General features: G+C 40.9%; 1 protein-coding gene across 2 annotated transcripts in view; it reads right to left on the bottom strand.

The window, feature by feature from the left end:
- Positions 1-526: 526 nt before the first annotated feature.
- The window catches only part of LMBRD2 (LMBR1 domain containing 2), a 49776-nt gene continuing 35448 nt past the window's right edge, over positions 527-14854 (bottom strand). For both annotated transcript variants that reach the window (XM_065598868.1, XM_005306914.3), the window contains 5 exons: positions 14700-14803; positions 13581-13627; positions 12060-12165; positions 9719-9854; positions 527-3742 (listed from right to left, as the gene is read on the bottom strand). In XM_065598868.1, the coding sequence (XP_065454940.1) occupies positions 3682-3742; positions 9719-9854; positions 12060-12165; positions 13581-13627; positions 14700-14803 (454 nt within the window). In that variant the 3' untranslated portion in view covers positions 527-3681. The remainder of the gene's footprint in view (positions 3743-9718; positions 9855-12059; positions 12166-13580; positions 13628-14699; positions 14804-14854) is intronic.

The raw sequence follows: 14854 nt of genomic DNA on the forward strand, positions 1-14854 counted from the left end.
AACATTAGATATTGGTATTAATATACAGTAAAAACAAAGTTCTATAGTTCCTCCCCAAATTGTTAAATGATATCCTACATTTAAATGCTACAAGCCAGACCAAATATAAGTAAAGTGCACACAATTCACTTCAGAATGTAGCTATTTCTACACACATTTTTAAACGTCTGATAATACAGATTTGCAAGTCTAGCAAAGACATTAAGTTTAATTAGGTGTAACAGTTTCTCTACCCATACTTTAAAAAAACAAAACAAAACAACACTTCTGGATTATTAGTGTAGTTATGTTGCGCATTCTGATTTTTAAAAAAATTATTCAAAATTTGCATGGGTTTTCTAGTATATCACTGACATGACAGCATCCAAACATAGTTTCTATTTAACTTGCTACTTTTTTGGCATATTTCACAATTATAAATCAAGCAGTGTGAAAAACATGATGCAAGATAGGAAGTGTATATTACTTGTAATTTAATATAATGATATTTTAGTTTATAAGAAAATATGATTTACATACTCTTTAGTTGCATATAAGTATGTTTATGTAGTGGCAGCATAAATACATGTTATTGTTCAATCTCCCAATCATAGTACAGTTTACAATGCCATTATTTTTGGACTTTCTAATTTTGAGTGAGTGGTGCAGGAACATAATATGTACATATTTTTGAGATTTATCAAGTAAAATAAATTACTATATCAGTAAACAGTATGTACTTACATAATTGTGTCCGCTCACAAAATGGTAACACTGATAAATCTTCCAAGTTTACATTCACAGGAAACCATACAGGATTCTTTTTCAAACAGAGTGTAAATTAATTAGTACAAGAATGTTTATTAAAAATCCAACTGTTGGTTTTAAAAGTCAATTCGAGTTTTGCCATTATCTTCAGTGGTATCAGGATCTCACCCCATTCATCTAGCTAACAATCAAAACCTAGGGAAACTCTGAAAGCAACATTTTAATACCAAACATCCTATCAGTGATGCAACTACTCCTGTGCTTTACGGACAATCCCTAGACAATCAGTTAATTGCACCACAAAACTTAAGAAATTCCCACCACAGTTAGGGGGTTAAGAAGTAGACCACAAAACTTAAGAAATTCCCACCACAGTTAGGGGGTTAAAATTCCATGTTGGGATCTGTGTTTTAGTCACTGGAGTCCCATTCACATTAGAATCACCTGGCTAAATGCTTATGCTCCACTTTGAAAATTATCAGTGGGAATCCAGACATGGGGTCTAGTTAATGTTCTTATTATATGGGTCTGACCATGTTCTCACTGAAGTCAAAGAAAACTTCCATTGACTTAAATGATAGCAAGAGCAGCTCTCAGTAGGGCTAGGTTCTACTTGCACAATGCCAACTGGATCAGGCTCTTCATGAGTATCCAGTATTCCTTCTATGAAGTTTATTCTCTCTCTCTCCTTAACAGCAGTGGAACGAAGAACAGATCCCCTTCAATGTGACTTGTAATGCATTAATGAAGAGCTTGTGCTTTTTGGGGATGTTGGGAGGGCTTCTTTATGAAGTTTAAAAACAAGCTTTCAGGTCTTTAGGTATCATTGTTTTTAAAATAAAAAATATAAGAATGCCAAATCTAGTCTCATATGGTTTTGCTGGAAGACTTAAAGGAGGAGGAGAATGTGCCAAAGAGCCTGTGTATTTTCAGTAACCATACTTTGATTGAAGACGAGGGATAGAGAGAATTTAATAAAGATCCTTTCTCCAAAATGTTTGTTATTGGAGTTAAACAGGTGTTAACATAAAGACCGACAAACTTTTAAACAGTCTGAATAAAAATTTCTTTCCTCTCAATTGTTCAGCTTTTAGTCTTTGGTGCTGTCATTAGTTCTCCAATGATCAGTCTTCCAGGGCACACAAGACCTGGATTTCTAAAGTTAAAAAACACACACAAGAGCAGGAACTCCCCAAACTCCAGAACACTTTTTGAAAAAAATTCTCCCAGGCCCACTTTTAAGAGATAATTCATGTGCTTGGATGCAAATGAGGTTCCCACTGATTTCAGTAGGAACGGTACATGTATCTAAAGAAAGGATTCAGAGTTTATCTGCTATTATATGTCTATTTATGTATGTAATGGGTTCTATAGAAGTGGACTAGAATTTCACTATCCTTCAAAATAGTTACTCAAACCATTGTAAATAAGCAGAGAATACACTACAAGTAGCAGTTTCTGAACTTCTGAATTATTATTCATTAAAGCAGGTTAGAATCACAACAACATAGATTTTAGAAAACAGACTATTACTAAATGGAATACCTCATCCATGAAAACCTATTTTTCAGTGTAACCCCATTTCTAGATGCTTTAGGAGTTGCCCATCTTTCAATTATGAAAAAGAAAAATAGTTATGAGATCTAATGCTTCAGCTTTCACCATCATTTTGCAATGAGAAAACTCCTAAATGATTAAAAAATGTCAACTTAAAACCTAACTTTGGCTGAAAATTGCAAACAAAGCAAAATTTAAGTTGAGCATATTTCCCCCCAAAAATCATTTGCATGACAGAATTTTTTCCACTGTTTTTCATTGGCATTTTTGATAGTGTTTATTTGCATGAATAAGCATTTCTTTTTTTTGCAATGAAGAGCCTAATTATTGCAAAATATAGGCACTTTAAAAAACACAGATACCTTACGCAAGGCAGTGCAGTTCGGATGTCAAAAGCATTTTCCAATAATGATTCATGCTACATAGTTCACTTCTTCAAATGGAAAGCTCCAGGAGTTTTACACTGTGCTAGAAGTTTGTGAAAAACTGTAACATTTAAAATTTAAAACTGATAAATTTCACATTAAAATTTCTTACACCAAGATTTTCAACTGCTACTACTGTAAAAAGTCTTCTTAAACAGCCACCAGATGCATTCCTGTCATTGCACACATGCTTGAATGACAGTGATAGCAAAAATAGTTATGTTTATATTTAATCTTAATTACACATGCTACCATTTATCTGCATATAATATTGAAAGAGAAAAAATTCCAAAATTCTATGACTGATGTGTAAGCCTTCCACATTTTATGCCAGCGCATGTATGCAGAATTGCCATTCGATCCATTCTACTCATAAAGGGCCTGATCCAAAGGCCACTGAAGTCAATGGAAGACTTTTCACCTCAGTGGACTCTGATTCAGGCGAAAAATTCAAATCGCAAGATGTTTAATAACAGTATGTAATACAGTAATTCATTTAACTTCACTTCAGGATGACTAAAAACTACATTATATTTCTCAGAGCATCTTTTAAAAAACCATTCCTTCCAAAACTAAAAACAAAACAAAAACCAACAAAAAACCATCCCAAAACCTTAAGTTACAGTTCAATTTGAGCCCTATTTGCATGTACAAAAATTTAGTCTATATTCACCTTTAGCTAACTAAACAAGGGTTTTTTAAATCATTTTATCGCCTCCCCAAGAACAACAAAACAAAACACCCCACCCTGTGTAATACAAGTATACTCTAGCCCATGATAAGTGAGTTATTATACAAGGTGCATTTCTAACTATTATTGTTCCTTTATTTTCCACAATTTTATTATTAAAGAAAAAGGTATTTTTTGGTTCAGAAATGTTACAAACAGTGTTTTCCAAATAATGTGTAGCAGACTTTGATTTCTATTAAGTTTTCATAAGCTATGAAGGGATCAGACATCATCAAATATTCGGCTTCGTGACATTGATAAATACCTTCCACCAGACTGATACCTGTAGGACATACATAAAGAAAATCATAAGAACACAGAGAAGAGGAAAAAAAGAAAACATCAGTAACATATAGAAGCAACATCACATCTAGTGTGTATTAAAAGGAAATCTATTCTGCCCATTTTGCCACATGGAATATCTAAACTGCAGAATAACTTACATTTAGAGTGATTTTCATCCTGAATGATCCCAATGCGCTTTATTCACTTATATATAATAAAATAAATATATTAAAAATCTGTACAATAAAATTACACTAAAATTGAAATTCTAGTAATCTAACAAACACCTGCATAAGAATTTTATACATGGTAGTTATCTATCTGAAATTAAATCTTTTAAATATCATGTGACTAAGAACATTTAAACATATTTGAGGAGGTCTTGTTTCTAAACTACCTTTCTCATTAGCCATGAAGAAACCAAAGACTATTATATTTTTGTTAAATTGGAAGGAAAAACACATTTTTATTGGTATCTGAAAGTTTTCAGGTTGGATGAGCAGCAAAAAAGAGTCTACATAATATCCAGTGAAATAGCACCACCCAAGACCATTAAAATAGGGTTACCATATTGCAGTCCTGGAAAAAAGAGGACACTCCAAGGGCCCCCGGCCCCGCCCCAACTCCGCCCCTTCCCCAGAGTCCCCACCCCAACTCCGCCCCCTCCCCTGAACGCTCCACCCCCTGCTCCTCCCCCTCCCCTGCTTCCCGCGAATCAAATGTTCAGAGAATGGAGTGGTCTCGAGCAGTCAAAGACCCTTCTTCCCCGTCCCCTCCAGTCTATGTCTATCCTATTGCTGTCTAACCCGCCTCAGCTCCTCATCTGATTTCAACTGCCCCCCACTACTGCTCTGGATTCCTTGTCCCAGTTTCCTAGTCCTGTCTCACTCTCCTCTCTCCCGCCCCCATCCCTCAGATGGGATGTTTGTTCCAGATTGGCAAAATTATAAGGCTTCCCAACATTTCAACACTTCCCATTCTAAATTTTCGGTTGCTTAACTATAGGCTAGTTCTGCCTACAACAAAGCATATTCAGAACTTCTGATTAAAGGGATTATAAGTGTAGCAACCTCCATCATAGCTAGTCACCAAAGATTGAACCCGAGCCATCCAGACTTAAAAGCACGAGCTTCTACTACTTGAGTTCAAGATATAACTCCCTTAGCTGGTAGCTATACAGTTATCCTCTAAAAATCACCAGAGGACAAAACGCATGTCGGACAATGAATTACAAAAGTGCCAAATATTATTATTAGATCTGCAATACTTTTCACAGTGAACATTGGGGGGGATAAACTGGGAGTTTAAGAATATTTGGAAAACAATTTTAGAACAACATTCAGTGCTGTGGTTTAAAAGAAAAAAAACCTGTTAAAACTCATTACTTAGCAGCATTCAGTGTTTGGAAAAAAAACAACTTCTAGGAGGGATACAAGTTAAGAATGTTGAAACAGGAAAATGTTATGCTTAGTTACCACTTGGGCAAGGCGACATGCTATGTAATACTTGCAAGATGTCACTGTAATGTTTTACAATATATAGCAGCGCAATGCTGATTCCATTGATATTGTTAAGCAATTCATGCTGATTTTATTTCAGCCCACATCTTAAAAGTTTTGAATACAAGATCACAATTTTCAGCTCAGTTGGTCTGAACATGCAGAGCTTTAAAATTGCTATGCTCTAAACTGTATATTAACTACAATTTTATAAACCTGCATGTCAGAGAACTGTGTGCCACTACTACTAGACAGTGGCACAAGGCAATTCAATGTGAATCACAGAAATGTAGAACTGGAAGGGACATCAACAGGTCATCTAGTCAAAACCCTGCACTGAGGCAGGACTGAGTAATAACAACTAGACCATCCTTGACAGGTGTTTGCCTAACCTTTTAAAAAACTCCAATGACTGCTATTCCATAACTTTTCTAGGTAATTTGTCCAGTGCTTAACTACCTTTACAGTTAGGAAGTTTTTCCTAATGTCTAACCTGAATCTCCCTTGCTACAATTTAAGCCCATTGCTTCTTTTTCATGCATGTCCTGAGTGGGACGGGGGTGGGTCCAGGCAGTGGGATTGGGGGGAGTGAGGTCGAGGGAGTCGGTGGGTGTGTGGGGATGGACCGGGGGAAGCAGGGTGGAGGAACTGAGGGGGACAGGACTCGGACTGTGGGGGGGGGGGGGGGGGACTTAGGGGGATGGGACAGGACTGGGATGGGGGGGGGGGGGAGTAGGGTAGGGGCTGAGGGGAGCATGAATGGGACAGGGTAGAGAGCTGTGTGGGGCAGGGCAGGGGAGACAATGGGGCTGGGCTGGGGAGGGTCGGGGGGTTGGGGAGAGGGACAGGGTCTGGAGGGGATGAGAGAGGGGAGCAGGACTGGAATGGGGGAAGTTGAGGGGATGGGACAGCAGGGGGAGTGATGAGGGTGGGATGACAGGGGAGGCTGAAGAAGAGATTTGGGGTAGGGCAAGGCTGAGGGCAGTGGGTTGGGGGGAGCAGGGGGACTGTGGGGGAGGCTGTTGGAACGGGAGCAGGGACTGAGGGCAGTGGGTTTGGGGTGGGAGGTACAGGGGGAACTGCGGGGGAGGCTGAGGGAACAGGGTCAGGGTGGGGGCTGAGGGCAGTGGGTCGGGTCTACACTGGCACCTCTCAGCATTGCTGTGCCGGGTGGCAGACCTGCACCAGCGCTACCCTGGTGATGGAAGAGTCCTCAGTGGAAATGCAGACTTCATGACACAGACCCTCCTCGTCACTTCAAACCTGGCGCTGCTCTGGTCAGTCGCTAGGCTCTTGTCACTTTCAAACCCATGCAGGGTCTCTCTTTTTCAGTGCTCAGGTTAAGAAAAGCCTCTGCATTTTGTGAGGGCTTTAGTATTCACTTTCCTTCTTTTGGGGGGGAGGGAGGGGAGGTACTGTGGGGGAGGCAGAGGGAACAGGGTCAGGGGGGCTGAGGGCAGTGGATTGAGGGTGGGGGCACAGGGGGGACACTGCGGGGGAGGCTGAGGGAACAGGGTCAGGGTGGGGGCTGAGGGCAGTGGGTCGGGTGAGATGATCAGGGGGAGGGGAGGGACACTGCGAGGAAGGCTGAGGGAATAGGGTCAGGGTGGGGGCTGAGGGCAGTGGGGCTGAGGGGAGCCCCTCCAGAGGGACATGCCAGTGGGCCCAGCAGTACTTACCTGGAGCGGCTCACAGGAAGCACCCAGCAGGCAGGTCCCTCCCAGTCCCTCTGGCTCCTTCCTACGGTTGGGTTGGGTCGAGGGGAGGGGGACAGGGGCAGGGGGTCTCTCTGCCCGAGTCTACAGGCCCTGCCCCGCTGCAGCATGCAGGGGAGTAAGACCTCCTCGCTGCCTCTCTGTGTGCCGGGGCAGGGCTGCGCTCTGCAGGCTCCTGCCGGCCGGGCGGCGGGCCCCCTGGGCTGACACTGCCGGGCCAGGAGCTCTCAGATGCGTGCTGCCCCAGGGAGGAAAGGTGAGTGGCGCCGGCTTGCCGCGGCTCCCCCAGCGCGATTGCCCTGTCAGCACTTTTGGGTCTTTAAATAGCCGTCCGGGGGGAAATCCCGGACATTTTTAGCTTTTTACAAATTCCCCTCGGACGGCTATTTAAAGACCCAAAACCCGGACATATGGTAACCCTAATTAAAAGGTGAATAGCAGCTTTTGAGGGAAAAAGAATATGTTTCCCCAAATTGGTAGCCAAATATATGAAGACTTAAAAACACAAATATATTCAAAAGATCATCACAACTGTGTTTTTCTCTCTGTAATAATCCTGAATAGACCCAAAGCAGGGACCTGCACTGTTCTATATGTTTTAAGATAATTTAAACGGTTGCCATGGAAAAGACATAGGGCTTGATTCTACCCGGACATTGGTTTTAACTAGTGTGGTTTCAATGGAATTACTCCTGATTTTCACTGGTGTGAGAAAAAATTCTTACTGCTTAGACAGAATTGGTTAAGTTTTAAAACAAGTGTGTTAGAGTCTAGTTCATTCTGGCTGCTAGACCCATTGAAAATTACTGAATTTTACAGGTTTGGCAAGTAGGTGAAAACACACATTAAAGAAGCAGAAATAATGCATTATATAATGTCCTGTGTTCATTTGACCAGTGCAGGAATTATGTATGTGTAAATCATATGATGCATGGGTTAGAACAGGGGTTCTCAACTTTTTTCTCTCTGAGGCCCACCCTGACATGCTATAAAAACTCCAGGGCCCAGCGGGGGAGGGGAGCCCTTGAGGCAGGGACCTTGGGCATAGACATAGTTTGACTTCTATTTTGTGGGGGCGGGGGCCAGCGGGGCTCGAGACACCTCCACATGACGGGGTCCAGGGAGGGAGTACCACCTCCATCCCCTGACTCACCTCAGCAGGCCATCCAGCCTGTCTGGGGTGGAAGGGAGGGGCGCACGCAAACAAAAATTATAACTAAAAGGTGGGGGGCTCAGCTCAAAAAGTCTGAGAACAGCTTAGGGTGCAGGGAGGGGTCGTGTGCAGACGGGGGATAGCTCAAGATGCAGGGAGGGGGTACCTTGGGCTGTGCATACAGGGGGTGGCTATGGGTGCAGGGAGAGAGGTACTAGGTGGTGTGTGCGGGCAGGGGTGTAGCTCAGGGTACAGGGAGAGGGGTGCTAGGGGCTGTATGCTGGGAGGACTCCCCTGGGATCCCTGTTCCCAGAGGGGTCTGCCAGCCACGGAGTCGGGTCTCCCCACCCGGGGGGCTCTTACCGGCTGCCTCTGCGGGAGCAAAGGGGGCTTGGAGCTGAGGAGCAGCATTAACCTGGGGAACCAACAGGAGAGGAGGGAACGCTGCCGCTGCCTGCTCCATGGCACCAGCCAGAGCCACAGCTGCCCCGCACTGCCTGGCTCCGGCTTCCCACCTCCGACTTGGTGGGGGTGGGAGGGCAGGGGCGGGGAGAAGGTGTGGAGCTGCCCCCTGGCACTGCTGTGCTCTTGCGTGGCAGTTGGGGGGGGGGGGGGGGGGGAGAGGGGCAATGCCCTCCATGTCCCCAACTCTGCCCATGGGCTCAGGGCTTCTGCTGCACAGGGAGCACCAGGGCTCGCAACTCCTGGATTCAGCCTGGCGCCTCCCGGCTTCAGCCCTGCTGGGGGCACCGGGAACTGGGGCTTCAGCTGGGGGGCCCTGCAGCCGTCTTGAAAGGGCTTGCAGACCCCCAGGGGGCCGTGTTGAGAACCGCTGGGTTAGAGAGTACAAGTTAATGAGTTACTACTCAATAGCATACTTACACGTTATGAGATTTTTGAAAATTTGGCCCTGTGTCTTCTAGCAAGGTGTGGACACAGTTTTGAAAATTTTGGTCACAGGGTTGTAAACAAATTTAGTAACTTACAAGACTATAATTAGGTACCCATTGTGGATGAAATCCTGACCCTGAAAAAATGGGAGTTTTGCCATTGACTTCAATAGTGCCAGAATTTCTCCTCATGTGAACTTATGCAAAGTTGATGCATGTGAACTTAGTAACTATGACTGAACAGCAAAAATGCATGGCTACTTGTTGATTTTCTCCAACACAATCAGTTATCCTTTTTTGCTTCACCATCTGTGAATTACAGATCACCAGCAATGTGGGAAACAATCAGCTGAGCCACAGTCCGCCCATGCAATGTCCTTAATTCTTTACAGGATTTCACAGACACCGACTCCTTCACTTTTGCCTCTATGAAATATATTTTTCACATGTATCCAATATATTTATTTTACGTATAAATCAAAAATATTGACTGAAATAAATAACTTTTACCCATTAGGCATTTGGGAGATGGAGAGGGAATCACCAGCACTTTCAAGTGGTTTCAAATACTGCCCTAGTCATCTTAAGACACAAACACTAGGGAAGATTCTGAATTCGGTTTATCAATGATATGCCTGTGAACTGGATATAGGTGCCATGGATCAAAGAAATAATAAGTCCGAACACTTCATTTAGATAAAACTGAAAATTCCTCACCTTCCTGAGTCAAGAGGATGATCAAGAGGATCATCACTAACTGAATCCGCATTAAAATCCAAAGGTTCTGCATCTTGGAGGAGTTCTATTCTATCCCTTTCAGTCCTGCCATTTGACCTGGTATACTTAGACACGGCTGAATTAAAAAAAAAAAAAAGTATAGAATAAGCAATTATCATTAAACATCTTAACATTTTATGTCTTATAAATGCTCTCTCTCTAAGAAACAAACATAATATGCACATTACTTGTAAGTCATTCAAAAAGTAAGCCTGACTATAGCTAGATTCAATAATTGGCTAATTCTAGTTGGATGCTCACAGTTCCAACCAGTACCCCTGCGAAAAATGCACTCACTCTGATGTACCGCTTGCAGTTTTTCAAAAGGGCCAACCCCTTTGCCAAATATATACCCAGTTTCACCAGAAAACTCCAAGGTACTTTTCAATTAGACCTATTTTGACACAGAGTTTAAAATTATGAGCTTTTGTAATTGGAAAAATATATTCCTCCTACACCATGATTCAAAAGTGGTTAGACAATATTGGTTGAAACTACAAATGCCAAATCAAATCCAAACCAAACATTTGGGTAAAGACCATGCCAGGAAAAAAATAATCAACCCAAAAAGCCAAAGTTTCAAAAAGTTATGAATGACTGGGAACAAGTGTTAAAAGGCAATCTGTTATGCACTCTTCACAATACCAGTTTGTGCGCCTCCTGTTATAATATTGGAACGCTGCATATTATTTGGGTGTCATTAAAATAATTTCAGTTAATCACTATGGGGGAGGGCGGGGGGTGAGAAATGATAACCCACCACATTTCTTGCTCAAAATTTGTAGCTATAATGGTTACATGTAAGATTAGTATAACTGAAAGTAGTTACATAGGGAAATTATTTCTCTCTACTCAATATATTTACTTTATTGATTTAATAGCACTTTGTGCATACTCAGTTTCACTGTATTGATGGGTCAGCTGTATTTCCTGTTTCATGAATTAGCATACCATTATTTGTGTTCAGCTCTGAGAAGCTCATGGGCAAACAGTAAAACATGCAAAAATTCAGAAATATGTAAAAGTGAAAAAAAAAAAAAAAAAGATGGGTAAAACTCTCCAGTAAGCATAAAAACTAATTACCTGGACATTGAAAATTTGACCAATATTTTACTATTTTCCCTCAAGAAATACATAACTTCAAATGATTTAACATATGGTAGTTTCACACATTATAAAAAAATGTAAACTACGAGTTTGTATAATAGGTTATATATTCAGTACATTGAATTAATATTCTGTAAGTCTAATTACTGTGACACCATACATTTGAAAGTTTATCTGGGCAACTAGAAGGGTTACAGATTTTAAAATCTTAGAGTCTGTAAAAAATTGCAAGCATCCCTACCTCTCGGAACACAGTAAAACAATCCACTTTGGGCTGGTCAATACTAAAGCTGTAAGTCAACCTAAGTTACACTATTCCAGTTATGTAACTGAAGCCGACTGAAGTTGACTTAGGTCAACTTAAAGCAGTGTCTATACCAGGGATCGGCAACCTTTCAGAAGTGGTGTGCCGAGTCTTCATTTATTTACTCTAATTTAATGTTTGCGTGCTAGTAATACATTTTAACGTTTTTAGAAGGTCTCTTTCTAGAAGTCTATAATATATAATTAAACTATTGTTGTATGTAAAATAAATAAGGTTTTTAAAATGTTTAAGAAGCTTCATTTAAAATTAAATTAAAATACAGAGGCCCCCGGACCAGTGGTCAGGACCCAGGCAGTGTGAGTGCCACTGAAAATCAGCTCATGTGCCGCTTTCGGCACACATGCCATAGGTTGCCTACCCCTGGTCTATACCATGCTGTGTCGACGGGAGATGCTCTCCCGCCAACTTATCTTACGCTTCTCAGGGAGCTGGCGTACAGATGTCGATGGCAAAGTGCTCTCCCATCGACTTAGCGGGTCAAATCAAAACTATTGCATCTATTGCAGCAGTGCTGATTTAGCCATATGTGTAGCACTTTGTTGTCAATCCCACAGCTGAGAAGAGCTGCTCAAATCATAAGGACTACAGGTCAAATCAGAGTCCAATAACTGACCTAGGAATCTGTGACTACTCTCAGAACCTCCCCCATGGAGTGGAAAGAGGAAATGTCAAAGATTGCCAGCCCCGTGGAGACCTACTGTCCCTCCTGGAGCGAACAGCATGGCTTCATGACACAAGAAGGGGTAAACTCAGCATGCGGAGATGATAAGCAGAAAAGAAATTATTGCTACTTTTATAATTATGGTAGTGAAGGTTTTAAGAAAGTATAGAAAAAAGTGTATTACTTACGTCTGCTTGTGTTGGTCTCTGAGAAACTAGATTCTTTTTGGTCTGGGTGAACATTTCTATTTCTAGTGGAATCTTCTCGGCTGTTTCCATATCGCTCTTTCCATTCCTGATCCAAAAACAAACACAAAAAAATACACCCCATCAGCTATATGAACAAAGTTACTTACTCGGATCATATCTGGAATCCTCTGAAATTCTAGATCCATTGTCTTAAGATATTCACCCTCACACAATAAACTAGAGCAGCAGTAACATAGGTGTTTATACATTAGGTGTTATTGAGTACACGCTGTGAGACTGCGTGCCTGTGTCTTCTTCAATTGACAAAATTTTAATAAATATGTGCCCTTTCATTCTAAAATATATTTTACTAGCAAGTGTTCCCCCCATTAGTTTTTTAAAAGTAAGTATCATAGTTATACTAATTATGTATAAATCTATTTGTACAAAATATGCTCAATATCTCTATAGTCTATGCAGTAGAAATGAGATGTTACTTTTTGGTTCCTTCCTCCACCTGTTGGTAGGATAATACAATAGCCACAGAGTTATATGATGCTTACAGTAAAAGTTCTCGTCACTTTAATATTTTCGTATTAGAGTTTACATCAACGGTTCTCAAACTGTGGGTCGGGACCCCACAGTGGGTGGTGACCCCGTTTTCATGGGGTTGCAAGGCTGGCATTAGACTTTCTGGGGATAAAGCTGAACCCTGAGCACCACCACCTGGGGCCAAAGTCCGAGCCCCACCGCCCAGGGCTGAAGCTGAAGCCTGAGAGCTTCAGCCCTGGGTGGTAGGGCTCAGGTTACAGGCCCCCTGCGTGGGGCTGAAGCCATTGGGCTTTGGTTCCCCCCTCCATTGGTATTTTTGTTGTCAGAAGGGGTTGTGATGCAATGAAGTTTGAGAACCCCTGGTTTATGTAAAAGAGAGGAAGGGTCTGATTCAATTTCTATTAAAACCTATTGGAAACTATTTAATTACATTCAATATGGCTCAAATTCAGCTCAGTGGTTCCAGATCCTGAACTGGTGTAAACTGGCATAATTCCATTGAAGACAATATACCAATTTATAACAGAGCAAGATCTTCAGTTCTAGTCTGCAGAATAAAAACCACCCAACCTTTCTGAACCATTAATTGAAAATGGTCTGGTAAGACCAAAATGTTTCATGTCAATTTAAGTGCAGTGACAATATAACACAAACACATGAAGAGAACATGTAAAATTAAGCGCTGCAGATTTGCAATAAACCAGATTCTATTTTTAATTCATTTTGAATTTAAAAAAGAAAGTATTTGAGTTTGAAAAGCATGCCGGGGTAATAATTTCCTGCAGACTACAATAATGAATTGACTGGAGGGGGATAGACATATTAATTCTGGGATTATGACTTTATATGTCAAATTCCACACCAGTGTTATAATGGAACGAAAACCCAGGTCCTAAAGGAAAGTTGTAATACATACCAACATACAGTACATAGAAAATTAGTATAATACTTTCTAAAATATTCTCATACCCTTCTTCTATTTTCACCTTCTTCCTGCCTTTGCCGTTTTCTTTTTTCTAGAAAAGGAACAATATTTTTATTTAACTAAAGAGTAATAAAAACCATCAGTGATTATAAACAGTTAAAGCAGCAAGGATTAAAAAAGGCACTGGAATAAAATTCTTACCAATACTCTTAAAGGGATTAAATTTAATCAAAACCAATACATTTTTCATGAAGAAGGGGCTACCTGAGGAAAAACATTGAAGTTTTAAATTAACTACTTGCCTACTTTTGATAAATTTGAATGAAGCTTAATATGAACTTTCCCAATATTTAATAACATGGCAGATCAACAGATGGGGCAGGGAAGAAGAATATAATTTTAGAATTATTCAATGATGTGCCAGACGGAAGGATTTCTGTCAAAGAGAAACTAAAATGTTACCTAAAATACACAAGGGTTTTGTTTTTGATTGAAGGTCTGGCAGTTCTAAAAATGAACTAATGGGACAATGACAATATTTAGCTCTGTAAACTTAACGATGGGATGTTTAAGGGTCCTTTCAAAAGAGAGTCTCTGTAAAATGCCTGGTGCCATAATTGCTTAAGGGTGGCGGTGCATGCACCTTTCCAATAAAAATTGAGTACAAATAACTTCATCTTATACTTTATGATTGATGTACACAGTCTTTATGTAACTTATTAAAAACTGATGACACATTATTATAGCACCTTCCATCTGAAGATTTCAGCTTTATAAATCTCAACTAATTAAGAATCACAATGGCCCTGAAATACTCAAAAGGGTATCTCAGATTGGGATCTCATGTGAAAAACTTCACTTCTACACTACCCCTTACCACCAAGTTGGGGCATTAGTTCAGTACTGATTCCAAGAGAAGACTACTGCCTACTGAATCACAAACACTGGTTCCTGCAGCATCTAAGGTTTCCTTAGACTCTTTCACATACTGATGAAGCCCTATAGTGTGCAAATTGAGAGAGGTGAGGGATTTAGACAAATAGCACATTTAGTTTATAAAGTGATCCTTGCAATTTTAGATTTTGGGACTAAGTACTAAAAAGCCATAAACAATATTCAGTTTTATCACAAAATTTTAGATACATTTATTGCACCCCTATTACCTCTTCTGATTAACTCCTTTCCTTCATCAATGAAGTCAGAGGTCATCTCATTGTCTCCCATGAACTGTTGGAACCCCAGCAGATTCAAACAACGAGTTCCTAAGCTGGTAAAAACAAAGGATAAAAGAAAAGTTTTAATTCATAAAAATCATCTG

The sequence above is a fragment of the Chrysemys picta genome, chromosome 6 (genome assembly GCF_011386835.1).
Source record: "Chrysemys picta bellii isolate R12L10 chromosome 6, ASM1138683v2, whole genome shotgun sequence".
In the NCBI taxonomy this organism is placed as follows: domain Eukaryota; kingdom Metazoa; phylum Chordata; order Testudines; family Emydidae; genus Chrysemys; species Chrysemys picta.